The following is a 17,269-nucleotide window of genomic DNA, read 5'->3' as shown; positions in this document are numbered from 1 at the left end:
TCTCTCTTTCTTGTTACGTGTTTCTACATGGTATCAGAGCCACCACGTGTGTGGTTTTTTGCTCTGTGATCGTGCGTTTCCGTTGTTTCCGCCGTTGCCGCCGTTTGTTCCAGCGCCGCCAGTTCTAGCTCTGCCGCCTCTGCCGCTGTTTGTTCCAGCGCCGTCGCTGGCGTCAGTTCTACTGCAGCCGCCCGTCCCAGTGCCGCCGCCCGTCCCAGCGCCGCCGCCCGTCCCAGCGCCCGTCGTCGCCATCGCCGCCATTGTTTTCTCCGCCTCCGCTGCCTCTTGTTTGTCGTCTCTGGTGCTGGGTACTGCTTTTCTTGGGTGATTGTTATGGCCGAAGCGATGACTCCCAAGATCGATGATGCCCTAGACACGGGCAGCAATACCAAGAGCGAGAACTTGCCTGTTCAAGTCACCTCTATCCGGCTGAACAAGGACAACTATCTCTCTTGGTCTGCTGCCCTAGAAATCGGGATAACCAGTCGTGGTCGCCTGTCATATATTACTGGGGAGAAGCCTGCACCTTCTAAAACCGATCCGCGATGGGCGACTTGGGCGTTGGAAGATAGTTTGGTTAAATTATGGATTATTAGCTCTGTTTCTGCAAATATTCAGCCTTTGATCTTGCGTAAATCGACTGCATACGACATGTGGACTATGCTTGCTCGGATGTATGGCCGTAAGAAGAGAGTCTTGCGTACATACCAAATCAAACGCAGCATCTACGCTCTTAAACAGGGTGGCCTGTCTATTGCCTCTTACTTTGCAGCCCTGAAGACTAAATGGGAGGAACTAGACTACCATGTGAATGATGACTGGCATTGTGGTTCGGATCATGCCTTGTACTGGGACAAGGAATGGATGGACAGGACTTTTATTTTCCTTGGAGGCTTACGCGATGAATTTGAACCTATTAGGAGCCAAATTCTTAACTGTGACGAGATCCCCGGGATTGAAGAGGTGTATGCTCGTGTGGAATCTGAGGAACAGCGACGCCAAGTGATGCACATTGACTCCAGTCAGGGAAGTTCTCCGTCAGCCTTTGTTAGTCGTGTTTCAGGGATTGGACAGCGCCCTGCTCGACGGTGTAGCCATTGCAACAAATTGGGACATTCTGTTGATTTTTGTTGGGATCTTCATCCAGAGAAGCGTCTTGTCCGGGGTCGTCCCCCTCCTAGTCGGCGGAGTCCTTCTGTGCCTGACCCTAGTCAGAGTGGTTTGTCAAATGTTGCCAAATCGAAGCTCTCTTCCGATCAACTTAAAGAACTGCAAGCTTATATCAGCCGACTGTCTACTACTCAGGAGGATGCCTCTACATCTGAGGGGGCTAAGTTAGCCCAAGCTCTTGTTGCCACTAGTGATCAAGGTAATTCCTCACATGGTGATTGGATTGTTGACAGTGGCGCTGCGCATCATATGACAGGGGACCCTACGATGTTCGAAGAATACAAATTGTCTTCTGGGCAGCAATGTGTGTCTATGGCTGATGGCTCTTCTATTTCTGTGGCTGGGAAAGGGAGTTTGTCCTTGTTCAATAAATATTGTCTTCATAATGCTCTTCATGTTCCCAATATCCCTGTGAATTTGTTGTCTGTCAGCAGTATTACCAAGGAACTAAATTGTAATCTGATTTTTTCTGCTGATCGATGTTTCCTGCAGGACTTGGTGACGGGGCAGAAGATTGAGATTGGTTCAGCTACTGATGGACTCTACAGACTGCCTGTGCAGGTTGCGTCTGCGCTTATTTCAACCACTAGTGGACAGTTGTCAGGCACGGAAGACAGATCTACTATTATGCGATGGCACGAGCGGCTTGGTCATCTTTCCTTTCAGTTGATTAAGAAGTTGTTTCCTAGTTTGTTTCATTCTATGTCCATGGACTCCTTCACCTTTGAAGTGTGTCAGTTGGCTAAACATGTTAGGGCCTCGTACCCTATTTCATTCAATAAAACCACTCGTCCATTTGCTTTAGTTCATTCTGATGTTTGGGGTCCTTCGGGAGTACCCACTTGTCGTGGTTTCCACTACTTTATGACTCTTATTGATGATTACTCCCGTTGTACGTTCGTGTACCTGTTGAAAGAACGTAGTGAAGTTTCCGTTATTGTCAAAAACTTTGTGGCTTTTGTTGAGACTCAGTTTCATACCTCTGTCGAAGCTTTTCGCATTGATAATGCTAGAGAGTATGTCTCTCAATCCCTAGATGATTTCTTGAAGAGCAAGGGTATTGTTCATGAAACGTCCTGCAGTTACACACCTCCCCAAAACGGCGTGGCTGAACGAAAGAATCGCCATTTACTAGATGTTACCCGGGCTATTATGTTCCATCGACGGGTTCCTAAGCGCTATTGGGGTGATGCACTTCTCACTAGTGCCCACCTTATTAACCGTATGCCTACCCGTGTGTTGCAGGGTCATTCCCCGTATTCCATGCTTTGGCCGACTCAGAATCCCTGGCCTCTTACTCCTCGGGTGTTCGGGTGTGTATGTTTTGTTCATGACCATAGTCCCACTCTTAAGAAACTTGACCCTCGGTCTATCAAGGCTGTCTTCCTGGGGTATTCCTCCACTCAGAAGGGATACAAATGTGTTGATCCTACCACTTCTAAAGTCTATGTCTCCCGGGATGTTACTTTTCATGAACATGAGGCATACTTTCATGGGAATCCTCTTCACGGGGAGTGTTTAGGGAACAGTAGTGAAGAGTATTCCTCAAATCAGTTGATTCAGTTTATGAATTTCTTGAACTACAAGGCTAGTGACAGTGTGGCAGCCACAGTCAGAGATGATAGAGACAGTCACATGGACGGGGGCCGTGCTGATAATCAGCCTACAGCCCGTGATCACTTGTTTGGCAAGGTGTACGAAAGGAAGAAGACTGATGTGGTTGAAAATGTTGGTGTAACCAATCCCAATCCTGCGAGTTCCCTGGATGACCCAAGTCTGATCAAGGAAGAGCTTCCTATAGCCCTGCGCAAGGGCACCAGGTCTTGTACCTCTCATCCTATTCAGAGGTTTGTCTCTTATGCGAAACTGAGTAAGAATTACAAATGCTTTATTACATCCTTGTCTAAGTCTGTTATCCCCAGGTGTGTGGAAGATGCTAGAGAGGATCCTAAATGGCTACAGGCCATGACAGAGGAGATGGATGCCTTGGCGAAGAATGACACTTGGGAAGTTGTTGATATTCCCAAGGGGACTCATTTAGTTGGTTCTAAGTGGGTGTTCAATGTGAAGTACAAACCAGATGGTACTGTGGAAAGGTATAAGGCTCGCCTTGTTGCAAAGGGGTTTAGCCAAAAATATGGTATTGATTATCTTGAAACTTTTGTTCCTGTTGCCAAACTAAAAACTGTGAGGGTTATCTTAGCTCTTGCCGTGCAAAAGAAGTGGAGTATGGATCAGCTTGATGTCAAGAATACATTCTTGAACGGCCATCTAGAAGAAGAGGTATACATGAGCATGCCTCCTGGATATGCTCAAAGCGGGAAATGCTGTCATCTCAAGAAAGCCTTGTATGGATTAAAGCAGTCCCCTAGAGCATGGTTTGAAAGACTGAGGATAGTGATGAAGACTAATGGATACAAACAGGGGAATGGTGATCATACCCTTTTCATTAAGCAGAGAGATGGCGTGGTGAGTCTCTTTCTTGTGTATGTTGATGATATGATAGTCACAGGTGACGATGAAGAAGAGAAAAAGAAGATGAAGGAGAGGTTAGCTGCCGAATTTGATCTTAAAGATTTGGGTAAACTAAGGTACTTTCTGGGAATAGAGATTGCTCGGTCAGAGACGGGGCTGGTTATGAGCCAAAGGAAATACACTTTGGATCTGTTAAAGGAGACATGTAAACTTGGATGTAGGCCCTTTCTAACTCCAATGGAGTCTGGCACAAGGATAAGCATCAAAACTGACACAATCTTAGATGAGGAAGGAAAAGGAAGGTATCAGCGGCTAGTCGGTAAGCTTATCTATCTTACTCTTACTCGCCCTGATATTACATATGTTGTGAGTGTGTTAAGTCAGTTTATGCATGCTCCTACTGTTTGTCATTGGAAGAGTGTAGAAAGAGTGTTGGGGGTACCTAAAGAATGACCCAGGGAAAGGATTACTGTATACTCAGCAAGATCAACTCAACATTGAAGGATACTTTGATGCAGACTGGGCAGGATGCACAGATACTAGAAGGTCTACCACAGGGTACTGCATATTTCTTGGGGGTAACCTGGTGGTATGGAGGAGTAAAAGACAGGAAGTCTGTTCCAGGTCTAGTGCTGAGGCTGAATACAGGGCTGTTGCTATGGGAGTTGCAGAAATGTTATGGCTCAAAATTCTTCTAGCAGATATTGGGGTTAAAATGGAAGAGAAGATGAGGATGTATTGTGACAACAAGTCTGCGATTAACCTGACAAATAATCCAGTCCTGCATGACAAAACCAAACATGTGGAGATAGATCGTCACTTCATACGGGAACGCATAGACGCAAAAGAGTTGATCCTGCCCTATATGAAGTCTGAAGATCAAGTTGCAGATGTCTTAACTAAATCCTTATGTACATCTCAATTTGAAAAGAATGTTAGCAAGCTTGGCATGTTCGACATGTATGCCAAGCTTGAGGGGGAGTGTTAGAATGTATTGTAATAGGGAGCCGGGTCCAGATATGGACCCGTTCCCATGGGCGCGGGTACCGAGGCTGGCTCGGTACCCTAGGTGGGTCTTTCTATCTCTCCCTCTTATATTCTCCACTTAAGTGTAATTGTTGATTAAGTTGGAATAACATTTTCTCTCTCCTAGGGTTGCGGTTGTGCCTCTAGGTTAGAGCTTCTCCGTGGTTTTTCACCTCTCTTTGAGGTTTTCCACGTATATCGTGTGTTTCCTCTCTTTCTCTCTTTCTTGTTACGTGTTTCTACAAATCTAATTGGTCTTTGGGAGTAAATTGGTATAGAGAAAGGCATATAAGGAAAATAGTGAAGTGAAAACATAAAATTCTTGGATGTGCTTGATTCTTGGATAAAATATTGGGAAAAAGAAGTGGAGGCAAAAAGTTGGTACACTTTTGTGCCATGACATGTTTTGCCATGTTATTATGTAAGATGAAAATGTTGGGGAGCAGAGATAGAATTCCTTCCATATGCAGGTTTGCTGGCACATCTCACTATCCAATGTGGGGTGTCAACTTTCCTGCCATTTCAGAACTAGCCGATCTGCCTGGTACTAGGCAATACTGCTTCAACAATTTCCAGCTGGTTACTAGCTAGAAATGGCTAGAAACGTTATATTTAAAGGGGAGAAGGGTTTTTCCTTTTATGTTTCAGCTATATTTTCTGGCTGGCACAAAATTGTAAAGTATCTGAATTGGCACCCTGTGTCTTGGGGTGCACAATGAATTGAGCTAGTCAACTTAACTCAACTCAACTCATCTATGTTTGAATCAAAAGCTAAGCTTGAGTTGAGCTCGGCCAGACGAGCTTGGCTCATTTTGGCAAGGATAATTATGAAGACCATGGACACACGGGCAGACACACACATATATTATTTCACAAACATCCTTGATTTTAAAAGACTTGAGAAAAAGAAGAAAGTAAAGAAAAAGATGGAAAAAGGAAAAAATTGCAATATTTTTAAAAAAATATCGCTTTTTTATTACATTTTCCTATTTTCCCTCTTTTTTTCAGAATAAAATGTAACATATTTTAAGTTTTGATGCTTCTTTTAATATTTTAGTGACTATTTGGATTTTGATTGATGTCTTGTAAGAAATTAGTAGAAAACACAAATTTTCCTTAAATTGCTTTATTTTTTAATAATTTGAATTCGTATTTAATTGCTGAGAAAGACATTGCCAATAAAAACTGATAACGACCTTCCTGATGGAAGACCGAGAAGGATATTGTATATATAGGATGTTTCTTGGTACTATAGCAAACTGCAAACAGCCCATTGGTGTACTGGGTGCTTTGTTGCTTTAAGGGTAGATCTCCACTTCAAAGGTCAAACATCCCTGTTGGCACTTGTATTTTAAAATACAAAACTTTTTTAGTACTCACCTCAGTGAAAGTCCAGCAACATGCCTCAAGCTTGAGCTTAGAAGACCTAAGCTCAAGCTCCATCAGGCTGAGGTTTTGAGCTTACATCAGTGAAATCGAGTTTGATTTGAGTTTGAGTCGAGCTCAAGTTGGTCCAGCTTGGCTCAAATTCGTCTTGTAAACACATAATCGTGTCACAGGTTGGAAATGGTTGTTCACTTTTCAGTTTTCTCTGCTCTTTCTGTCTATATATACATATGTTTTAGTTTGTTTGGTCCTTTGGCCATTTTTTGGGTCAAATATTGGTCTTGAAAAGGTTCAGGAAATATCTGTCCGGGGTGGCACCATGTAACCTTTTTTGATTACTAGCTGGCTGGAAACTAGTTTCTATTCAGTTTTGATTTCTGTATTTTTGACCACCTTTCAGCGAAAATGAGTGAGTCAACATTATTCAACAGGGATAATGCTATCCAGAATATTTTCTAACCAGTGAAATTGGTAAATCAGTTTTTTTTTTTTTAAAAATCTGCTTTTCGAAAAGAATTTTCAAGTTTACAACTTGCTCATCCATACACACCACGACCTGGCTTCAGGTAATGCTCGACTTACCAGAAGCAGATTTTGACTTTTGAATTAAAACCCAAGTATTATACCTCGTAATCCAAATGGGCCCTTAATGTTAGGAGGACTATGGAATAGCCAAGTAATTGGCTGATGAAATGGTGATTTTTTTTTTTCTGTCAAATGCCTCTCCTTTCAATAGTTTATCTATGCAGAATGTGTTTTTTGGATAAGGACATAACAAAGCATGTGGAGCTCAACTTTGAGGATAATGTTCCAAAACTTTATTTTGGTAGCCGGTGGAACTTATAAGAAAACAGCGAAGGAATACAAAAATTAGGATTTGTGGTTCACCTCTGGCTACATTGCTTGTTTATTGAAAAAAGGAAAAGAAAATAATGATAAACCAATCTGTATAGGCTCTATCCTGTAAAAGGAGAGGGAAAAAGCAAGTTAGAAAAATAAACAGGTAGGAAGGAAAAAAGATGATTATTAACCTCACATCCTTTCTCAGACAATGAACCAGTAAAAGAAAAAAAAAATGCCAAGATAATAAAAGCAGAGGCATGAGCGCCTTTCACCTGACTTCAGATGAACAAGAAGGAAGGAGAGATCCCTGTATGGTTGTTAGATGCCAAAGAGTCCTTAACTTTAATTAAAATGGAAACTATGGTCACCTAATGATGCAATTCTTGCATGTAGACTACTTTTGGGGTTTGATGTATTCAATTATCTTGATCTACTAAATGCTAGATGCTACAAACTTGAAAATGGTACAATTAGATCGGTTCTTTTGGCTGCCTGTTGTGTATTTTAATTTTTCATATATCTTTGACACATTGTTTATGGACTGTTATTGTTATTCCATGTCCTCTTTGTGATGGGGGTTTACTGATGTTTTTGAGATTTTATGGTTGACAAAAAGTACATGAATTTCATTTCTCCCAAGAATAGAAAAGACAAATATTTTATGTCCATGGCAAACTATAGACTTACGTTAGATATCTGAGATAGTATTATTTAGAATTCATGGGGCAGCACATGTGGTCTGCTCTGTGTTTTGTATTTGTGTGTCTGATGTCTCTTAATTTCTAATATTATTTTGCTTATAAATCAACAGATGTATTCTTCTCGCAACTGGATGGGGGATATTCCTCACGTCGTTTATGCTTGTACATTATCTCTTGAAGGGACAGAACAAAACAAGGCGGCAATTGGAGGTTAAGCTTGTACTATTTTTTTGAAATTAGTTTGAGGCAGTGAATGCTGGTTTGCAATGGTGAACCATTTCTTGGTTTTGTACTTCAAATTATCAACTTTTCTTGTATAGTTAAGTGTGGATGTTTATGACAAATAACTAATGGTATTTTGGAAGCATAACTTTTCCGTGGATATTTATGAAGTTCTTTACCTAAAAGATTCCATGTATGCCCTTGAAATTTCAGGGTATTTACAATATCTATTGGCTATAAGTTAATCCATTTTCTGTAAGTAAGGAAAGAACTGCCACAAAATTCTATTTAGGCCTCCCTATCCTAAAAATTGGCATCATTTTTCTGACTTGACGTAGGCTACCTTCTAATGGCAGCTGTCAAATAGGGTCCTATCTTTAATATTTGCTTCTCAACTATGATTAAAAATTCGGCCAGGTTCTGCAGTCAAAAAAATAATATTTCTTCCTTTCTCTATGTGCAAGAGCAAACACGTTTATCTTGAAAGGACAATATGGGAAAGAACAAAATTTCACCTTTTCCGAATGACAGAATTTAAACTAAGAGGCGGTGTTTATCAGTTAGTTGTCTGCAACCATTTGTGCTATATGGTGAAATAGGAAAAGATGATGCTTGTTTTAGGTATATTAGGGCAAAAAGATGGGTTAGTTCTGAAAGTTTGCGGAACAATAAATATACAAGCATGTGCTGTATTTCTGAATCTGAAAAAGAGCCATATACGTGTTCATGTCATTGCCACAAATGTTGTTTCTTGGGTTTTTATAGGAGAGGTTTTTCTCGGGTATTATTCACAAAGTTGTTTTCTTGGAAAAATCTTGGGAATATTAAAAAATGTTATAAAAAATGTTAGACAAACTGAATCAGCTTGATGCCACGCTGCCATCAGCATAAAAATCTGGATTGTCAATATTAAGTAAAACAGAATGTCAATGCTAAATCTAGGCTATTGATGTTAAGTTAAGACTAAGTAAAGAGAGACGGGTTATTCAATGTAAGTGAATAGATTTGGGTTCAAAACATAGCTGAAATATATTATAGAAATGAGTTCTTTTCTTTTTTGCCCGGTCATACTTTTTAATTTTTAATAAAAAGACAAATGATCCCTTTTTAAAATTTACCAACAGGACATTTTTTTTCTTTTTTTTTGCTGTTGCATGATAATAGATGAGTGACTTGAAGTTGACAGTCTATTGGCAAGCAAACTTTTATTAGCACAACGGATAATACAAACATATCTTTTAGTTATATTCAATGAGATAGCCACAAGAACCATTACTTAATTGCTTACTCAAGAGTCAATGTTATGCTGGGTCCAGCATTGAAAATCATTATGTTGAGTAAAACAAAATATCAAATGACTCAAACATTGAAAATAGAGCATACTACTGATATTAAATACTTCCTCACAGGTTTAACTTTTAATAAACTGTTGAAAAAGGAATCAAACACTTTCAGAAAAAATAAACTGTGAAAACAAGTTGTCGTGGAAACTCAAAAACTTAGTTATATATATATTTTCAGTTATTATGAAAAATAAACAGAAAAAAAAATAAAATATCAAAAGAATCCAGTTTCCAAAATTGAAACTTACCTATATTTTCTGTGCTGCTTCTATTTTTCTGAAAGGGGAGAGAACTGAATCTTCCCCAGCCCTAAATCATCTATTCCTTTTCTGTTTTCTCCTTTTGCCATTAAAAATAACTTTCACACCCAGTTTACCCTTAAGTTTTCTATTGTCCTTACAAAGATATCTGTTTCAAACATTGAAAAGGTACCATGCTTGCCCTTTTTATGACTGCTTAAATGTGAGGTTAAAATGACATGGAAATAATATGTGCGTGTGTTTTTGTGATAAATTGATGTTAAAGGGTGTTTCTGCAATATTAGAAAGTTGAATAGTTCTTTACATATTTTCTTATATTTAGTGGACTGAATCTGTAATTGTTATATTGCCAACCCTAATCTCTTTTAATATGAGATTAGGGTCACGTGAATAAGGAAGAAAGTGTTTCCTCTCTCTCTCGTCCCCTTCTTCCTCCAATATTCAACAATTGAAATTGGCATTTTGTTCCCAAAAGTTCGTCTTTTTTCCAGTTTTGCTTGTTTTTTTTTTTTTCTTAATGTGTTTCTCCATTTGTCACTGTGGTTCACATATGTGGAGTTCGTTCCCTTTTTCCATGATTCTGTTGTTCCTTTTGCAACATATTTAATATGTGTAGTACTAGTTGGGAATGTTGTGAAATATGTTAGCTTGGAAGTCATGGTAGTGATTTTTTAAATTTAGGCTTTAGAATGAAGAGAATACGAAGCCAAATGTCAATCACGTGCTCATAGGACTTTGGTCATTATATCTCTGAAAGTATTAAGATGTGTTAGAATTTTTACACCATGTAAAGGTTGCGTTACTTACATTTATTATTCTGTTTAGACAAAATGGAGTTATGATCTTGTTATTTTGCTTAGATGCTGTATTAACTGCTTATTAGTGTTATGGGATTGTTTTGAATTTTGATCATCTTCTTTTGCGCGAAGATTTTTCTGATACTCTCAATTTATTTACTTCATGCCAGAGGTATCTGGTGGAGTTCATGTGTAGTGTGTTCGTTGCTTCATGGACGGGAGTTGTTAAGTATCATGGACCACGACCTAGCATCCGCCCAAGACAGGTAGTCAAAAAGACTGAACTATTACTTGAATTGTCATATGGGATGAATTTTGAATTGCTACTCACTGTTGGTGCATCATCTGGTTGGATAATTGGATTTGACCTTTCTGGTGATTGATAGAGCAGGTTTATGTGGCGAATCATACTTCCATGATTGATTTCATTGTCTTAGAGCAGATGACAGCATTTGCTGTTATGATGCAGAAGCATCCAGGATGGGTTGGTAAGTAAGTTCATTCTTTTCTTATGGAGTGGTTCATTCTTTTCTCATCTAGAACAAGGATCTTCATGATCAATGTCCAGTACTTGATAGTTATTGAAAATCTTGATCCATGACAATGCTAATCTAGGCCTTTTACAAACTACCATATTGGAAAGCTTGGGATGCATATGGTTTAACCGTACAGAGGAAAAAGATCGACAGATTGTGGCAAAGAAGTGAGTTTTATTCACTTATGTCAAATTTCTGATTACTATTTTGCAGTTTATATTAGTTGTAGATTAAGATTCTCATATCTGCAGGATGAAAGATCATATTGAAAATACTGAGAGCAATCCTCTTCTTATCTTTCCAGAGGGAACTTGTGTAAACAATGACTACACTGTCATGTTCAAAAAGGTCTGTGTATCAGTATTACATTACTAGAAGTAGAAACATGCTTGATTTGTTTTTCAGTAAAATAATAGGTAAAATACTGATCGCTATTAACTTCTTTTTTGGTTATAGCAGACTAACTTAACATGGCAGTAACTGATGATGTTTATGTTAGCAACTTTTCCTATAGTTCATCATTTTATCGCTTTATGTCATATCTCAGTGTTGACAGACTGACTTATCAAGCAAAGTTTCCTGGTGTGGTGCTCCATGTTGGTGTTACAGGGTGCCTTTGAACTTGGATGCACTGTTTGCCCTGTTGCAATCAAATACAACAAGATTTTCGTCGATGCTTTTTGGAACAGTAAAAAGTATGTATCACGGAATAGAATGAACTCTTTTGCATTCATATACCATCGGTGCATTTGTGCATGTGTAGGCATGCAAATAGATGTGGGTTTTTGGAGGGACACTGGGGTTAGGGTGTTAAAACTTAAAAGGCATAGGCATCCGTATTGGGTATGTGGACATTTGCATGAGTGAGTGGTTTCATGCATCAGTATATGTGCATACACATGTTTATGATTGGAGAACAATGGTACAAGTGAATGCACACTTTTAACTATGATGGATGTTTGTTATCTCAACCTATGACTAGTTGGTATATCTGTGTAAATCACAGTATATTTTGTAGCATGCAATGGTTGATTTCTTGTTGTTATAGGAATCATGTGATAAATAAAGAATGAGCTTAATACTCTCTTGAAAGGGATATACTGAAAATTGCATTACATTCTAAGTATGCTGTTCACCTCATGCAGTCAATAACATTGTGACTCAAAGCCAATAAGCTGGATGCTTTATAGACCACTTAACAGGCCTATAGGCAAAGCTGATAGGCTGATAGAAGGATTTGCACATTTAATTGTGTTAAAGTCTTTGCCAGGTGAGGGAGGTGGGTAATGGACCAAGGACCCAGGACCATGATATTTTGTTATGAATCAGAAAAAAGCATTTAAAAGTCGTATGTATATCTTAATACAGTACATTTACTCTCATGATTCTCAATGTCAAGATTTAAAGGTGAAACAAAAATTCCTCTTTAGGCTAGATCCAGGTGGTCTGGTTGGAGCATTGTGAATCTTGAGTAACCTTGCTGATGTTTTAATACATAAAATGTCAAGGTTCCAGCTCACGCTATGGAATTCAAATTATAGTTTTATAGTTACCGAACAACTTTGCACTAGCTGGGCTGGGTCTCACTGTGTTGGTGCTGTTTCCTGGTTAAGAAACAAAAAAATTGATGCAGTAGATCTTCACATGCAAGATGAGGAACGCATACCCTATGTAAGATAGGTTAATGAAGGATAAGGCTGGCAAGAGGTGCAATTGGATGGCTTTTGGTTTAATTTGATATCTGAAATGCCACTGTTAGATCTGAGCCTGGCTGTGGTTTGTGTTAAAGAGGGTTTTTGCAATATTAGAAAGTTAGAAAGTAGGGTTAGGGTTACATTAATGAGTATTCTTTTGACATTGTTGGACTGTTTTTGTAATTTCTGTACCACCAACCCTAATCTCTTTAACTTGAGATTAGGGTTACATTAATGAGTATTCTTTTGGGCTCTCTCTCTCTCTCATCGTAACATGGTATCAGAGCCTTCTCTGGAGTCTACAACTAAGTGAGTTCTCCGGTGACCACCTTCCTCCGGCGACCTCTTCTCCGGCGACCTCTTCCTCCCTCTTCTCATCGCCCATCTCTATTCCCTCTTATCACCCAATAAGGAGACAGTAAGAGAATAGAGGTTGGGTGGGCTGTGTGGAGATGGGCCTGATCACGCCGATGTGGAAGGGTGATCAGATCCCTAAGTGGATCTCGTGGATGTTACTGCTGCTCAGAATTTTACGTTGATCGTGAAGGGCTGAGTCAAACATTGACGTGAGGAGCTGCTGTTTGTGGAGTCAATCTGCTTGTTATGGATGAAGTTTGACGTGAGGAGCAGGATGATCTACAGATTGTGGATGTGAAATCATGTAGAGCAGAGTTGATCTGCTGATCTTGGAGGCTGTTTTAGCCTTGTTCTTGTTGTGGATGGTGGGACTGAAAGCAGAGCAGCAACAGTCTGCTGTAATATGCAGAAATCAACAACAGTCTTTTGAAAGTTTGTACGTGGGCCAGCAATAGTCTTCTGGAATCAACAGTCTGCTGTAATATGCTGAAATCAGCAGTAGTCTCTCTGGTCGTGGATGTAGTTTCTGGCGTGATCAGAGTATGCTGGTCGTGTGTGATGATTAGAACTTTGGTGCAAAATTGATATGCCATATGTGAAGTCATCGGCTGTTTATGTGGAGCAAATTTGTGCTATGCTAGGTGTGTGTGCTGTCGTATGTGAGACAAAGAGAAGCGGAGCTGCTACAATCATCAGCTAAAAGTGGAGTAAAGTGGTATCTTATCGTGATTTAGATCTAGTGATTACAGACCCCTGTTTGTTGCCCATTCTATCAATTTTTTTTCTCCTGCGGTGGTGCGTGAAGATACTTTTCTCCATTGTTGCTGCTACTGCATCTTATACCTACATATATTGTGCGTCAAATTCTGTTTGGGAGTTTACTATGGCTGGAAATCCGGTTTCATATGGAAATCCCTCAAGGGCAACAAGATCTATAGTTGAGTCTTCTACTGCTCCTCCTATATCCATGTCATATTCCTTTAACTTAAATAAGGATGAATATGATCTTGTTCTTGCTTAGAGATCTGCCTCTACATTTGCCAATACTGCTGTAATAGACTCAGCTCTCTCTGTTGGTGCTCCCATTGATAATATGATGTGGATGATAGATTCTGGCGCCTCCAGGCACTGTTGGAATCAACCACATAAGTTTTCATCATTAAGCAGATTCTTAGGCACTATTACACATGTGCTATATGCTCCTCAGTTTCCTGTTAATTTGTTATCTGTTAAGCAGCTGGCTATTGACTTACAGTGTATAGTCATTTTTGGTCCTGGTTCATGTTCTTTTCAGGACTTACCAACCGGGAAGATGATTGGTGGCGGTTATGAGCATGAGGGTCTTTACTTCCTGTCTGTCCCAGTAGATGTTGCTGCATCTTCACTCCTTTCGAGGACTTCTCCTTTCCAGTGGCATCTTAGACTAGGTCATCCATCAGTGTCCAAACTTCATCGCATGTTTCCAGTTATCTCTGCATCAGAGTTCTTCTTATGTGATGCTTGCTAGTTAGGTAAGCATACACGGAGTAGCTTTCCTTCGAGTCAAAATCCTTTTAGTCAAAGTCCATTTGATCTCCTTCATGTGGATGTGTGGGGTCCTAGTCGTGTTCTTTTTCGCTCGCGTTTCCGGTATTATCTTGTTTTAGTTGCTGATTTTCGCCGAACGCAAACATCAGTGACTCCTAAATGTGGCCCGCACCTTCATGCTGCATTCTCACATACCTGCCTACTTTTGGGGTGATGCTATTCTTACTGCATGCTATTTCATTAACAGATTACCCTCATCAACCATCCAAGAACGTATCCCCATTCAAATTTTATATTCAGATCGATCATTATTTCATATACCTCCCAAAGTATTTGGATGCACCTGCTTTGCACATATCTTAGGCCCAAACAAAAATAAACTTGCTACCCAAGCCGTCAAATGTGTATTTATTGGCTATTCTGCTAATAAAAAAGAATATAAGTGCTTTGATCCCCAGTCTAAGAAAGAGACTATCAGTGCAGATGTTACATTCTTTGAGTCTCGTCCTTACTTTTCCCCTTCGAGTCCTTTTACGTCTAAGATGCCTGTATCTGTTCCTCTTCCTATTCCACCTGTGTCACTTGAGTCATCCCTCCCTCTCAACCTATGTGTCGTGAATGTTTCCATGATCCTCCCATAGTTTACACTCATCTTCTCGATCCCCCTCCCAACCACCCACCAGAGTCTTCTCAAGAGGTAAGTTCCACAAATAAGCCTGACTCAGATATAAATGATGACTACTCCACAGATGATCTTCCTATTGCTATTCGCAAGGGCAAGCGACAATGTACACTACATCCGATTTCTAATTCTGTCTCTACTGACTATCTGAGTACAAGTTTGGTGCAGTTTGATCGAGCTATGTCTAGTCACATTATCCCGTCTTCTCACCATCAAGCCCTGCTGGATTCACAGTGGAGGCAAGCCATGCAGGAGGAAATAGATGCTCTTATCTCTCGAGAGACTCGGGACTTGGTGGATCCACTGATGCAGTGTGATGTGGTTGACTCCAAATGGGTGTTTACCATCAAGTATCATTCTGATGGCTCAGTTGAAAGGTTCAAAGCACGTCTTGTCGCAAAAGGATATACACAAACTTATGGAGTTGATTTCTTTGAGACCTTTTCGCCAGTGGCTCGGTTAGGCACTATTCGACTGATTATATCTCTTGCTGTCCAGCGGGAATGACCTCTATTTTAGCTAGATGTGAAAAATGTTTTTCTATATGGAGATCTTTCTGAAACAGTCTATATGCAGCAACAACCGGGTTTTGAACGACAGGGGGAGTGTGCTAAGGTATGCAAACTAAAGAAGACCATTTATGGACTTAAACAAAGTCCCCGTGCTTGGTTCCATAAGATGACCGAGGTTTTATCTAAGTGTGGATTTCGAAGATCCCAGCTTGATCACTAATTGTTTATCAAGCGAGGCACATCTGTATAGTGATATTGATTGTATACGTTGATGATATTGTTCTCACTGGAGAAAGTAATCAAGAGATAGCTCAGACAAATGAGTTTCTACAGAAACACTTTGTCACAAAAGACCTTGGACAACTCCGTTATTTTCTTGATATTGAGGTGGCCCATAGTAGTAAAGGAGTTGTAGTGTCTCAAAGAAAATATGTGCTTGATCTTCTGCAGGAAACATGTTTATTGGGGGCTAAACCTGCGACACTTCCCATGAATCCGCGTGTTCATATACATGATCATGAATCATAGCCTTTTGACTCTAGATCTTACAGATCTCTGATAAGGAAACTGTTGTATTTGATGGTCACTCGCCCTGACATTAGCTTTGCTCTGAATAAGCTCAGTCAATTCATGGAAAAACCTCGAAAGGTTCATTGGGATGCTGCTCTAATGATTGTCAGATACTTGAAATCAGCCCCGGGAAAAGGGTTATGGTTTGAAAAGGGAGAAGGTGTTGACATCGAAGCGTATAGTGATGCTGATTATGCAGGTTCTGTAGATGACAGGAAGTCTACCACAGGTTTGGGTGTCTTTGTGGGAGGTAATCTTATTTCTTGGAGGAGCAAGAAGCATAATGTGGTAGCTCAATCTAATGCTGAGTCAGAATATAGGGCTATGGCTCAAACTGCGGCTGAAATGTTATGGGTCAGATTAGTGCCTGTAGAGTTAGGTGTTTCGGTGAATCTCCCAATGAAGATGTATTGTGACAACAAGACATCGACCTATATTGCAAACAATCCTGTCTTTCATGAGAGGACGAAACACATTGAAGTGGATTGTCATTATGTTCGGGACCTAGTTCAAGAAGGAATTATTAACACTATTCATGTTTCTTCGGAAGATCAGGCAGCTGATATTTTCACCAAGGCTCTTCCCATAGGTGATTTCCTGAGAGGTTGTAACAAGCTGAGCATGATTGACATATATGCTCCAGCTTGAGGGGGAGTGTTAAAGAGGTTTTTTGCAATATTAGAAAGTTAGAGAGTAGGTTTTTAAATATTTTCTTATACTTGTTGGTCTGTCTTTGTAATTTCTGTACCACCAGCCCTAATCTCTTTAACTTGAGATTAGGGTTACGTTAATGAGTATTCTTTTGGGCTCTCATCTCTCTCTCTCATCGTAACAGTTTGTAACAAGTTCAAATTAAGTATAATTGAATTTGGATCTTAGTAGTCAAAAGCATGCCTAGGCACTTGCCTAGGTGGTTATCTTTTCGGCTCAGCTGGGCACCTATGTGCCCAAGTAAAAGTGAAAATTTTAGTTTTCTTTTCCATTACCTTTTTTCATTCTTTTTCTTATGCTTTCCCCCCTTTTCTTCTTGCTCTTTTTTATCCTCTTTCTCCTTCTGTCAGTTTTTCTTTTATTTGTTGTTTTTGGTCCACCTAGGCCTTTTTCCAGGTCGACCACCGAGGCCTGCTTAGACCTTTTGTCTACTAAGATCTGGATCTAGAAATTTTGT

At 39.9% G+C, this 17,269-nt stretch overlaps 1 protein-coding gene across 1 annotated transcript in view; it reads left to right on the top strand.

Annotated features, from left to right (window-relative positions):
- LOC116255111 (glycerol-3-phosphate acyltransferase 9) overlaps window positions 1-17,269 on the top strand; it is a 28,900-nt gene that overhangs the window by 6,547 nt on the left and 5,084 nt on the right. The window contains exons 4-9 of the mRNA XM_031630869.2: window positions 7,712-7,811; window positions 10,394-10,489; window positions 10,615-10,711; window positions 10,839-10,926; window positions 11,011-11,107; window positions 11,369-11,454. Coding sequence (XP_031486729.1) covers window positions 7,712-7,811; window positions 10,394-10,489; window positions 10,615-10,711; window positions 10,839-10,926; window positions 11,011-11,107; window positions 11,369-11,454 — 564 coding nt within the window. The remainder of the gene's footprint in view (window positions 1-7,711; window positions 7,812-10,393; window positions 10,490-10,614; window positions 10,712-10,838; window positions 10,927-11,010; window positions 11,108-11,368; window positions 11,455-17,269) is intronic.

The sequence above is a fragment of the Nymphaea colorata genome, chromosome 5 (assembly GCF_008831285.2).
Source record: "Nymphaea colorata isolate Beijing-Zhang1983 chromosome 5, ASM883128v2, whole genome shotgun sequence".
Lineage (NCBI taxonomy): Eukaryota > Viridiplantae > Streptophyta > Magnoliopsida > Nymphaeales > Nymphaeaceae > Nymphaea > Nymphaea colorata.
This window is presented reverse-complemented; position numbering and strand designations above follow the sequence as displayed.